Raw genomic sequence first — 12,982 nt, 5'->3', positions numbered from 1 at the left:
CAACTCTTGCTTGGATGAATTATTTATCAATCGATTAGAACATAAATTTCGAACACCGTGTAATACGTGACTAATAAACTGTTCAATTCTTGTACCTACAGATATAACTGAAATGAGAAAAGTCTAGTTTATGTTTCTTTCTGTTTCGTTTATTCCGAGAAATACAAAAGGACCGCATCCAAAGTTATCTAGTCGGCACCGTGAAAGGCCATTGCTCTCGGAGAAATAAATTAGTCTGTAATATTTTTTTCTGGCCCTCTTCGGCCTCTCGATTTCCGCGATTTCATTCAAGAAATAGAAATCTGTTATCGCACTGTGTGTTTCACTGTTGTAACATAAATGCACTTTGTTTCAACTTCTGACTAAGAAGCACCCACCTACTGTCCTGAGCTGAACGATATGATTATGTAATCGACAAATCTATAAATTTCATTAATAATTAATTTATTCCGACTTTGTTTTTACGTCCTCCTTGTAATGCAAAAACACCAGTGAGAACAAGAATACACCACCCATCATCGAGAATGCGCTTATGTAATAGGGAAATGCGCTGGGTATGAAGCGTTCGTACTGTGTATGTTGTAATGGTCGAACCGACACTTGAGTCGTACTATATAAGTGCGTTAAACCGATACGTATATAGTCTACTTTGAACTGATAAACACCATAGACGTCGGGAATCTTGAATCTCGCTTCATAACGACCGTTCCCAACAGGTTTCATGGTCATACGAACGAAAGGATCTATTCTAACAAATTCTAATTGCAAATCATTGGTTTCGTAAGGAATCCATTTATCTCCGACAAGTTTCTGTACGTCAATGGAATAGATCACGTCGTCCATGATTGTGTAAGCAGCTGGAGGTTCGGATTCTCCTACTCTGTGGTGGTGAACAGAGGCAACGCGAATTACACCGCTCTCCTTGAACACCCAATGAGCAATCGTCGTTGCCACAACTTCATTTCCAGATTTTTCATATTTCTGACCACCTGAATATCAAATTTTAAACATTCAGTACAAGGAAAAATGATTATATATGTTATGATTATATACGTTCAGACAGTCTCTTTTACCTTGAGCTTTTCGAATAGGGCTAGTAAAGGCTTCGTCGCTAAAGAAATACAACGAACCAGAAAATACTACTCTGGCATTGTTTCTGGCTTGCAGAGCTGCGATCAGCAGTGTATTCTTGCCAACCGCATGAGGATATTCTTTTATAGGATTGTTTAGATTGTAAGAGTATGCTGAGCTAGATGCTGTTAATAAACGTAAAATTAATGGATTTTCCACATCTGCGATTAATCCTGTTCCTTGGTAAAGCAAAGGATTCACATTTTTGCTTCCAACTATCACAGGAGCATCTATCAGGTTGACAGGATCTGCTATAATTTTAGTGTGATATCCGTTATCGGAAAGATCATAATTTAAATGATCAATAACTGCGGAACCTTCCTCATCGATTTCGAAACCACACTCTGAAGCTAGTTCGTGAAGAGCATCTCCGGACTGGGACGAACCAGCAACCAGGACATTACCACCGCCATCAATGAAATCGGTTATTGTTTCGACGCTTAACGCACCTCCGAATTCTTCTACGGAGGGTGCGAATACGATTAGATGCTGGTACATATACTCTCCATATTTTGATAGTTGTAAATTGGCATCGTCCGCTAGCTTGAACGTTAATGTGTATCCGCTATCTGCAAGAAAATTAAAAGATACACTAACAGACTAACCTCAAGAGTTTTGGTTAACAGACATGGTAACGAGATAGCTAAGTATTTGACTTACTACATAATTGTAATTGGTTCAATGATATGCTGTTGCGAAATAGAAGAAAAGGGAAAGGATTGAAAACGATTATTAACGAGTAAATATTTACATACCCTGCAGCGTTTTGAAAAATATGGAATGCGTTTCTTTAATGGCTAAATTATCAAGTAAGACGAGCGTTGGTCCTCCAGCACTCGCCAGTCCAAATATCGTAACAAGACAAAGGAATTTGTTTATAACTTTCATTATGCCCATAGAATGCGATATCTTTCTGCCACGAGACCGGTTTCACTATCTCGAAATAGCGGTACCACCGTAGCGACAGCAATTCGTGTACACCACATAACCAAACGGAAGTCATCTGCTTCACGGAAGTGACATGCGTTCAACCATACGAATCAAACTTACTATACGCTACTAGCGATATTCGATGAAATTTTCCAGCGAGTAAGAAAAAGTAAATATTAATTTCTCGCAAACTAAGAACCTCGAAAGAGATATTTATAGAAACGTTCGATTAATTTCAGCACACTGTACATCGTAATACGGTCTAGGATCGGTATTTCTAACCGGTCGATCATCGTAAAGCAGCGTAACACGTTTCACGAATGATTGTGTAGCGCTGGACTAATGACGTTAACAAAAAATCAACGAGAATTTTGTTTACGTACGAGTTTGTGGCTTGGAGGCGAACGAGAAGTCTAGATAATGCAATACAATCAGAACGACCGGTGTCACGCATGCTCGAACGTGTTTTAAATGTCAAAACCGTGCGAAATTATCCGCATACTTAATCGTTTCGAGAATCAGTGAGATTTCCCGAACGATATATAGCGAATTCGCCCAAGTAATGTCCTTGCTACGTGCCTCGCACGACTATCAAAGTACTATGGCCAAACCGTGTTACAAGCTTAGAACCTCCCTTTTCGGGCACACGTCCGATGTAAGAGCTGTTGCGACTTTCGCCGATGGGACTATAGTTTCCACATCGCGCGATGAAACAGCTCGCATTTGGAAACCATCCGGGTATTTACATTTCTTCAAGTGTACATTGTCATCGTCGTTAACCTTTTCTGAGCATTCGACGAGCGCATCTGTAAGCAACAGAAATATCCTAATCAGAGATAGATATACGTATTCACGTTTTTAAAATTCGATTCCATAACGTATGTAAACATATTGTTATGTACGGTGTAAATTAAGATAATGTTTGACCGTGGGAGTCCTCTTGCTTGGAAAGGATTAACAAAGGCATCCTTAAGTATTTATCTTGTGCAAATTATGCGTTTTCCGTGACGATGATAGCTCACCGAATAACATTGTGATCTGTATTACAGAAATGGTAAAGATTTCGAGCACACAGCGACGTTGAAAGGACACACGAACTTTGTTACCTCTGTATGTGTTATAAATCCCTCGGAACAAAATCCTAGTGGTTTCATTATCACCGGTAGTCACGATAAGACTATACATATCTATGTTCCTGATCAACCAGAGCCGATAAATGTTATAAAATGCCATCAGGATACTGTATGTAAATTGAGAACTGGTACCAAGGAAGGGACGTTCTTGTCGAGTTCTTGGGACATGAGTGCTAAATTGTGGAACTTGAACGATTTAAGTAAGCCTCAGTTGAATTTATTGGGTCACACGGCTGCTGTATGGTGTGTGGCAGACTTGTCGAATGGATTGATCGTGACCGGTTCGGCAGATAAACTCATCATAGTATGGACAAGTGACGGTTTTGTACAGCACAATTTAACCGGACATACGGATTGTGTTCGTGACATATCCGCGATAAGTAGCAACGAGTTCTTATCATGCGCCAATGATGCCACTGTACGTCATTGGAACGCATCCCTTGGAACTTGTCTAGGAACCTATTGTGGACACGAGAATTATATCTATAGCATTTTAGCCCTCGAAAACGGTACAAGTATATTCACTTGCGGCGAAGATCGAACGCTTAGGATATGGAATAACACAGAATTAAGTCAAACTATCACCTTGCCCACACAGTCTGTGTGGTGTTTAGCTTTGCTTCCCACTGGTGATGTGGTCACTGGAAGTTCTGACGGTGTCGTCAGGATATTTTCATGCAATCCGGAACTGTACGCGGATGCAGAAGCGCTGCAGGAGTTTGAACAGGAAGTAGCCAATGTTATGCTCAATGCTCAACAGGAGCTAGGTGGGATCAAAGTTAAGGAGTAAGTCTAAATAGCCGAGAAATATGAATCAGATCATAAATAATAATAAGTTATAATCTTAATTTGTGCGTTAACAGTTTACCAGATGCAAAGGCCTTGCTGCAACCTGGTCAGAGGGACGGCCAGACTAAAATTGTGAACGATGGAGACGTTATAAGGGCATACAGTTGGTCGCAAAACGAGCAGAAATGGATAAGGATCGGAGATGTGATGGGTGCGTCAGGTGGTAGTGCGGCTACATCTGGAAAGTTGCTTTATAATGGCATCGAGTACGATTACGTGTTCTCAGTGGATATACAAGATGGTGTTCCTCCGTTAAAATTACCCTATAATAACGGTCAAGATCCTTGGCACGTCGCACAGAAGTTTCTTCATGATAATGGCCTTAGTCAATTGTTTCTGGATCAGGTATAAGACTTGAAACGGAGATAGACTGCTTTTCAGTAAGATTAGTCGTTTTTACGGCAATTTATTTTCGTTTGTAGGTTGCAAATTTTATAATAAAAAATTCTCAATCCGCACCAGTTATGAAAACTGATGGTCAATATGCTGATCCTTTAACAGGAGGCAGTAGATACATTCCTCAATTGACAACAAATACAGCTGGGCAGGAATCCGCGAGACCAGCTGCGTCGAACTCGTCAGATACATCTGCACCTTCCTATATTCCTCATACAAAATACTTGAAACTGGAACAGGCTAATCTTACTCAAATTTTAGGTATTCATACTTCCTACTGTATTTCTTACCTCCTGAATTAATTCGCAAATTAATTCATTCGTTTCTCAATATATATTTTTTTCGCAGAAAAGATAAGGGAATTAAATGCCAAACAGAATGATCCTTTTAAAGTTTCGAATGACAAATTGGAATCTCTGGTGAAACTTGCAGGAGATCAAGCTCCTGAACAATTGAAAACCAATGCTCTGACAACTTTGAAGACTCTTTTGAGCTGGCCAGATGATGTACTATTCCCTGTGCTTGACGTAACCAGGCTCGCAGTGCTCTGCAAAGAAGTGAATGATGTATTATGCACGGAGGAACTTCTGCAGATCGTAAAGAAGCATATCAGACCTGACGCGCTTCCTTCGAACCAAATGCTCACCTTTCGCTTGCTCGCAAACATGTTCAGCCATGAAAGGGGCGAGAAATTGTGTCTTAGTTGCAAGGACGAAATATTAAAGCTTTTGTCAGAGCTAGAATCTCTTGCGAATAAAAACAACCAGGTGCGAACAAAAGTGAAAAAACGGAGTTCTTTTCTAATTTCTGATCGATAAAATTAATTCGTTCATTTACTTGCAGGTTGCAATTTCGACTTACATATTAAATTTAACTGTGGCTTTAAACAAATATAATGATACTCTTGGCAAAACACAATGTTTGAATGCTATGTTCTCTGTGTTACCACGTTTGAATGAATCTGAGGCATTGTTCAGAACTCTTGTTGCATTGGGTACGCTTGTGAGTACCACACCGAATTTGGAAGATCGTAATAATTTAATTGAAGCAATACGACAATCGGAAGTTGCATTGAACATACTACACACTATGTCAGACACTACAGTTCCGACGAACAAACTGGCAAATTGTTCGAAACAGATAATCAGTTTAATTATTTAAGTATGCATTATACAAAATAGACAAAAAAAACTTCAAAAAAAGAACAATTGCACTTGAGACACGAATAATTAAGTGTTATAATTACACATATTTCGTCGACATTGCGTTAAATAGGTTTCTTATATTTTTTGCAATCTAATGATTAAAATGTTATAATTATCTCATTGCTAATAAAAGTACATTTTGCCATAATTAAGAGACAATTTTCATTTATATATACATGAAAGAAATGAAAACCCAATAGTTTGTCCGCGATGGTTTTTTTCTTTTTTCAAATATCAGTTGCTTTCGTCTCTATTCGGGTCAAATAAATTGTGTATTTCGAAATGAAGATTAATTAATTAAAATATGTACAACGATGAATATAAAATAATAATTTATGTAATGTACATAATATTTGATTAAATCTTTCGAGCATCATGCTCGATAAACATACAACAGATAACAGTGTATAATAGTAGAATATTGTTATTACATTAACGTCAAATATATATATATATATGTGTATATATATATATACTTTTTCCCCTTAGTTGTATATCAATTCACTCTCGCGAATAAGCTGAGAGTTAATTACCACAACTTCGTAGTTAATTACGATGAAAAATAATAACATTCACTGTGTACACTCATTATTAACTTCAATTATGCTTGATGAACAATACACATAGTACACGAAAGATAGCTTTTTTTTATCCCTTTTTTAAATCTTTTTTTATATAGTATCATCAGGTCATTTGTGGCTCATGGGAATGTGAATATGTGATATCCATTTTCTTTTTTCTTTCTTTGTTTTTTTTTTCTTACAAAAATAATTTTAAATATATAATCTGAGATCTGTAAGACAATAGAAACAGTGCTGTATCATACAATCGACAATTTTGTTAGTATCTCAAATTGCTGTATATCATTGTATGTATATGGTGTGTGTCTTTATTCAATTAGTTTCTTTTTTCCATCTTCTTGTATCAACGCTAAGGATCAAGACCGTCGTACAAAAAATTTATTTACCATGATGATTCTGACTTATAGTATATATATATTTTTTCTTTTTTCTGTTCAATTGTTTACTTCATGGTAAAATTAATAATTACCAATATTTTTAGTTTCACTCCATAATTTGGAGTGAAATTTTTTTAAATCCTTGCACGTGACTACGACGACCCTGATTTTTTTTTTATCTCGAAAGTAGAAGACTCGGAATGCCCTATAGAAATGCACTGATCCATAAAGACGTACTCCTTAATCGATTATTAACCGAGATTAATTATTTGCGAGAGAGAGAAAGAGAGAGAGAGAGAGAGAGAGACAGAGAGAGAGAGAGATAGGATGAGAGAGAGAGAAAGAGAGAGAGAGAGAGACAGACAGACAGATAGATAGATAGATAGAGACAGTGAGGGACAGAGAAGAGATATGTTCCCTTCTCAAGATAAGTCACATTTGTGGATTTGAAAAACTATGTCAAAAATTACGCTCGAGCAATATCGAATCATAACTTTTTTTACGTGTATATACCTTTTTCTTCTTTTAATATAGTAATCTAAACTGTTGAGTGTACGAGAAAGATTTCTCAATTATTTTTTGTACCTCCGAACTTAAATTTAGTGTTTTTTTTTTATGCCAAGCAGTTCATTGCTTATTATTATTATTTTTTTAGTTTGACTACTTGTGATTGCCTGTATTACGATTTATATTTTAACTGGTATTTCGCTTCGAATTAAGCATCGTCCACGATTAAAATCAAAACACAGCCTCGTTAATTGAAGGGTTCAGGGAACAAGTATTAAAAATATAGATATCTTCGCACGTATAAAACGGTATCCTAGAAATGGCTCGAGTGCCGGAACGAATTTGAGATGCCTATTGAGGAAAAAATCTTGAACTTTTTTTGTTTTAGCTGATAATCTCCCGATATACAATAAGACTGGTTACCTGTAAGAAAGTACAGAGTTGAATTTATAAAATACTTTCAGTGTTTAATACTATATCACAACACAACTTAGAAAAGAAAGAGTCATGTAGAACCCTCTTTTTAACAATCCTACTGTTTTTTTTCTTCTCTAAATTGTAACACGACTTACGGTCTTAGATCAAGGTTTAGAGTTGTAGAATCTCCGTCAAATTAAAAATTATCCTCTAAAAGGGAATTTAAAATCGTATCCATTATTCGTGTATTTCGACTTTTTCCCCCTCCTCTTTCCTCCAAGCGATAGTACGGAATTGCGGCTTGTAAAACCACGACATAAACCATAATACATTATACAATAGAAAAATACTAGAAAGGCTCAGCCGTTTTAACAATTTCACACGAGAATAGTGTGATTCTTTTACCGTTCCTAGAGTTTTAGATTACACGATGAACTTACACTATCATTAAAGTTTGGAATCGTTCAGCTAGTAACATTTAATGCTGCACTTATTAATTGCTATTTAGCAATGGTCGCAGTATTAACAAAATGCCTTCAGCACTAAAACTACCAACGTTGTAAATTGTATACTTTTAAATATACTGTAAAAAATATATTAACAAAGCTATAGATGCGAAAAAGTTTCAAATAGACAGTAAAAAGTATTTTCAATTATTCTTATAGACTATAGTCTGTACTAAGAATAATACGCAGGAGAAAACTTTACATAAACTTACCATTTATAATGAAGTTAAAATAGAATACAAAATCTTTGTCGTCGGAATAATTATGATCGACCTTTATTATCCGCAATAAAGGTCAACTGAAATTCTGTCAGAAGCACTTTTATATTTTCAATAACCATAAAACCGGAAATCTATACTCGGTCCTTTTGACGGAGTTTGGTAGTTCTAATGTCAAATAATTTAACTCTAGTGCAGTCTTCAAAATCTTTCAGATTTCAATATTTTCTTCTTTCCAATTTAGAATACAAAATTATGCAGAACAATAGTAACTTGATCGTATATTTTTTGAAACTAGACAATTTTTTAAAGGAAGACGTCGAAAATGGCCCAAAGACTACAGCAGAATTAAAAACATCTAGCGATCCCAAACTTATTGCGATTGGAACAGTGTAAGCAAAATCGCATATGATCTGTATTAACATCGCAGTTCTCATGCTAATATATTTTTTTCTCCTAGAAGAAATGTAAACTCCATTTCCCGCACCCTTCAATTAGGGCTTCCCTTTGCTATTACTACAAAGACGTACTAGGAGGGACCTAAAATTTGTATTGGGTCCCCCCTGGCCCGTCTCATTCGGCCGGCGTGCTGGACGCCCACCTGTCGAATTCGATTCCCGAATCGGGACTAAGGCCCAAATCTATGGGACTGAGAAAACTTGGAGCCGGACAATTACAGGGTCCACCCGGTCGACACGCCCCGATACACCTTTGATCGTTCCCCCTGCTACTTCTGTCGCCTTTGTCTCTCAACTCCTTCTCGAAACTGTGCAGTTGTTCCATAAAGTGAAAATTAGGGGCGACATTTGATTTCCGGCTGCGCACCAGGTTGAAAGCGTCGTTCAGACTGAGGCTACACTTGTGCATAAGGTAGGCCACGGTAATCGTTACAGAACGAGATACACCGGCCAAACAGTGAACCAGCACTCCTTTGTCTGAACTTCGAGCCTCCTCTAAACAGTGAAGAAACAGTTAACGTTTATATTCGTGTACTTTACAGAACTGGAAAAATAGTTAATGCGCTTTCCTTTAATCAATTAATTTTTTATAATAACATTATACAAGTCTACTTTCCATTTTTTATGTATTATACTGACCAATAAACTGAATTGCTTGTGGAAAGAAACTAGCTAAGTTCTGGCTCCAATGATCGCTTATGGGTATTTGCATGTATTTTATCGAACCAGCGCTTTCAAATACATTTGGCAAATCTGGGGTTACGTTCAGAATATACTGTATCCTGTGGCGTGCCAAAGCTTCTCTATCTTCACTGTTTGCAGCGTTTCCAAGATACAGATGAGGCAGAATTTCGACCGGGAAGTCCTTGTCTTCTTCCGGTCCTAAAAGACATTGAACCAAATTTAATACCTCTCCTTCTTTCGTACTTTATGGAAGGAAAAGCTTACTAGTAATAAATAGACATACTAACCGACAGAATCGCACGTGCTATCGCTATCAGAATCGGAATATGATCTTGTAGGAGGTGTGGATATTCGGAGGGATCTGAGACCCATTAATTCACCATCGTTAGAGTCCTGACCTGGAGGACCTTCACCACCAGCTTGATTACTACCGCACCATTCGGGGTATCTATCTCTGAATGCTCCAAAACCGTCTGCAAAAAAGATGAAATAAAAATTCTGTACCACAAATAAAAATTCAAATGTGAAAAACATAAATAAATCTATGAAGTTGAATAATATATGAATGAAAAACAATGACAGAGTAAAGTTTCAGTTAAGCACATGCACTTCATCAAGTAAGAAAGTAAACTAATAAAGTAAAGAAAATACGATACAACTACAGGAGGAATTTAAATATCTGGTCGAATAGCAATACCTTGTACACAGATCAATATTTCATTCACAACTACTCCTAATGTCCCAATCGATGCATTTACATATCTTATTTTTTACTGTAGTAAAGATAACAACCATGCTCTTTGAAATTATTAATATTATTTTAAATTATTTTCTATGTTTTCAGATATGACAAAAAAAGTAATTCCACATTTATTCAAACTGTATATATATATATATTTATATAAATATTAATGTTATTCCCCTTACCCATTAAAATAGCTACACACCCTCCGCTACTTCTAAGCCTTCGACTTAAAACTTGTATCGTTTCACCCTGATGTCCAGCAGGGTCTGTAGAGTCACCAATCAATACAAATGTCCCTCTACTATTCTCATTGCCACACAGAAACGCTTCCACTCTGTTTCTTAGATCTAAGCACCTTATTGTCGACAAGAGATCGACCTTGCCAGCTGCCAGCCGCCTCAACATTATGCTAGGTATAGCTAAAGGAACCGAGCCTCTAATGTGGGCTTCAGAGAAGTCGGAATGCGCTCTACAATCTAAGATAAGAAGCTTATTGGGACCACCTGGTGATCTAAGTTCCCTGAAAAGCCACTCCGGCTCCACTAAATCTTCCTGCATAATATTTCCACCTGGCATGTTTGGCGAGTTTTTTATCAGAATTCCTGATGATTCTTTGGCCTTTGACTTTTTACTCTTTTTATAGCACACTTGTCTCCTTCACAGGTGTAATCTCCTTACATTAGCAGCTTCACTATTTCTCATTGCGTTCCCAAAATGAAACGGACAATCTTCTTGTTATGGCACTTTCAAGTAACGTTTCACCACTATTGATTCCTGTGAGGTGGTCAAAATCTTTGCATGACATTTTCCTGGGATAGGAACCCACAGAACGACAAACTTGTGGTTACAAGTGGTTTGCTGGTAACTGTGGACAATATGAAACAAGTGTGCATGTACATTGAGCGCGCGCGCGCGCGCGCGTTCTGCGTGCACGCGTCCAGTACATCTACTCTTAAATATTTATCGAATACGACGAAATGGCACTTGAAGTTACAGAATGGAACGCGTTCCCCGGAGGCATTCAGACGCTGGTCCTCCTCCTTAAGCCTCAGACGCGCGTGTCCCCGTCACGATTCGACGTTTTCTCACGTGTTGCCATCACTTTTCCTTGCAGCACACACCTCGATGCTGTGTTTTCTACTCCACCTCTTCCAACTTTTCCACCACCGCCACCGCCACTAGCAGCAGCTCGTCTCGACTATCGATCCTTTTGTAAATAAAAACGACAGGTTCAATTAACGCCGAACTCGCGAAATGCTTCAGCCCACCCGACAAATACATGATACCACGCGCTCTGCTACCGCGCACACTTCCTTCTGCTTCTTTATCTCGACGACCACACCATCATGTCCTGTAGAATAAATGTACTGGCATTATCCTCTCTATTTTCACATTCAGCCAGACAGAGCTCGTGTATGCGTGTATACATGTGCGTATGCTTCTGTTCACTGTTTGCTGGCTGTTTATTTTTTATCGGGTCCTCTTGATACAATCATGAACAACCCACGAACACGTTCTCGAGTATCCAGCTATCTCTCTGACAATACTAGCAAACGCTAGGAGATGCTGCGCCCTGTGTGCCGTAATACTTTGTCAAACGGTCGATTCGAATTGGTCCTCGAATGAACGAGGTGTTTCGGGAGATCGGTCGCGTATCTCGGCGCTGCGCGACTCGAGACCGTCGCCCTCACCTCACGAATCCCTCCAACATCGCTTGGACGCGTCTTCCCTCGGTTACCGTACTCGACTTCCTGTTCTTTTTTCCCTTTTCCACGTCTCTCCTTCTGCGTGTCTCACCGCTTAGCGGCTCACCGTATAGCCACAGGAGAGAGAGCAGAGATTCTCGGTTACGATTCTCGTGGTCTCGTGTGCCCTCTGTCTTCTTCTCGCTATCTTCTCACGTCTTCTTCTGTCCCCCTCTGACTGCTGCTCTCGACCGCGCACCGTTGTCGACTTTCTCTGTCTCTCTCTCTCGTGGCCTTCTAGTCAGGCCTGCTGCAGGCCACACCTTACCTCGAGCGTTCTTCCGTCCAGAATGGGCAAATGGCGCTAGGCACCTCACGCGTAGGGGAAGCTGCTCTTAGCATTGATTGGCGCCAGGTCACGTGGTTCCGCCTGATGGGCCAATCCGCGTCTCGACTGACGTCAGTTCATTGACAAAAGATGTTTTCATTAACAAGGCGTGGGTAGATGGGTCGGGGGGTCGGCACTGACCAAGCTGCACAGCCGAGCTAGAGGCGCGGAGACGGCGAGGGAATGCTCGTATACTACACGCTCACTCTCTCACGCGTGCGTGGGCGCATATTATTACGATCCGCCAGGAGAAACACGCCACCGTCTACCCGAGTCTACCCTCGTATCGACGTGCACGCACACTCGCGTGCACGTGCTACTACTCAGGAACGTCGTCGTCTTCTCGGTCACCCTACGTAAATCCTCGAATGTTTGTTTTGTTATGCGATTCGTAACGCTCTTACTATAATTCTTTCTTACTAGAATAACGTTGCTCGTTACGCCTGAACAAATAATGAAACTAATTGGATAGCTTTAAGCGAGAATTATTAAAAGCTATAGAGCGAAGGATTATATTCAGTTTGAGATACAAAAGTTGAATGAAAGATTTTTGTAAGAGATCAATTTCAGATTTTCACCTCGTTAAATGCTTCTGAACTTGCCTGTATCGATTAGATTGGACCGTTATATTTTCAATGACCTCTTCGAATTAGTGCTTCCGTTTGAAAATTGCCAATTTCACTGAAAAGAATTTTAGTTAAAGAGCTTTCCAAAACCTAACATGAAACGAATGTTTACGAATGAAAAGTAATAATGTACATACAATACTCGA

General features: G+C 38.9%; 3 protein-coding genes across 4 annotated transcripts; 1 reads left to right on the top strand and 2 right to left on the bottom strand.

The window, feature by feature from the left end:
* Positions 1-431: 431 nt before the first annotated feature.
* Ost48 (dolichyl-diphosphooligosaccharide--protein glycosyltransferase non-catalytic subunit Ost48) lies at positions 432-2,104 on the bottom strand. The gene is made up of 3 exons (XM_076900638.1): positions 1,887-2,104; positions 1,074-1,700; positions 432-989 (listed from the first exon to the last, which is right to left on the bottom strand). The coding sequence occupies exons 1-3, from the start codon at positions 2,026-2,028 to the stop codon at positions 445-447; spliced, it is 1,314 nt and encodes a 437-aa protein (XP_076756753.1). The 5' UTR covers positions 2,029-2,104; the 3' UTR covers positions 432-444.
* A 343-nt stretch (positions 2,105-2,447) lies between these two features.
* Positions 2,448-5,792, top strand: Plap (phospholipase A2 activator protein). Of its 2 annotated transcripts, XM_076902063.1 has the most exons (7): positions 2,448-2,799; positions 3,111-3,394; positions 3,485-3,980; positions 4,058-4,388; positions 4,466-4,700; positions 4,788-5,206; positions 5,283-5,792. In XM_076902063.1, exons 1-7 carry the CDS (start codon positions 2,624-2,626, stop codon positions 5,598-5,600), a joined length of 2,259 nt encoding a protein of 752 aa, XP_076758178.1. In that variant the 5' UTR covers positions 2,448-2,623; the 3' UTR covers positions 5,601-5,792. The 2 variants fall into 2 exon arrangements, with proteins under 2 accessions (XP_076758178.1, XP_076758177.1); XM_076902062.1 differs by having other exon boundaries at positions 3,111-3,980.
* Positions 5,793-8,610: 2,818 nt separating this feature from the next.
* Mkp3 (Mitogen-activated protein kinase phosphatase 3) lies at positions 8,611-12,607 on the bottom strand. Its single transcript, XM_076900563.1, has 4 exons — positions 10,320-12,607; positions 9,680-9,865; positions 9,348-9,590; positions 8,611-9,203 (listed from the first exon to the last, which is right to left on the bottom strand). The coding sequence occupies exons 1-4, from the start codon at positions 10,711-10,713 to the stop codon at positions 8,824-8,826; spliced, it is 1,203 nt and encodes a 400-aa protein (XP_076756678.1). The 5' UTR covers positions 10,714-12,607; the 3' UTR covers positions 8,611-8,823.
* Positions 12,608-12,982: the final 375 nt, after the last annotated feature.

The sequence above is a fragment of the Xylocopa sonorina genome, chromosome 9 (genome assembly GCF_050948175.1).
Source record: "Xylocopa sonorina isolate GNS202 chromosome 9, iyXylSono1_principal, whole genome shotgun sequence".
In the NCBI taxonomy this organism is placed as follows: domain Eukaryota; kingdom Metazoa; phylum Arthropoda; class Insecta; order Hymenoptera; family Apidae; genus Xylocopa; species Xylocopa sonorina.
The sequence above is the reverse complement of the archived record's forward strand: the minus strand, read 5'-3'. Positions and strand labels throughout refer to the sequence as shown.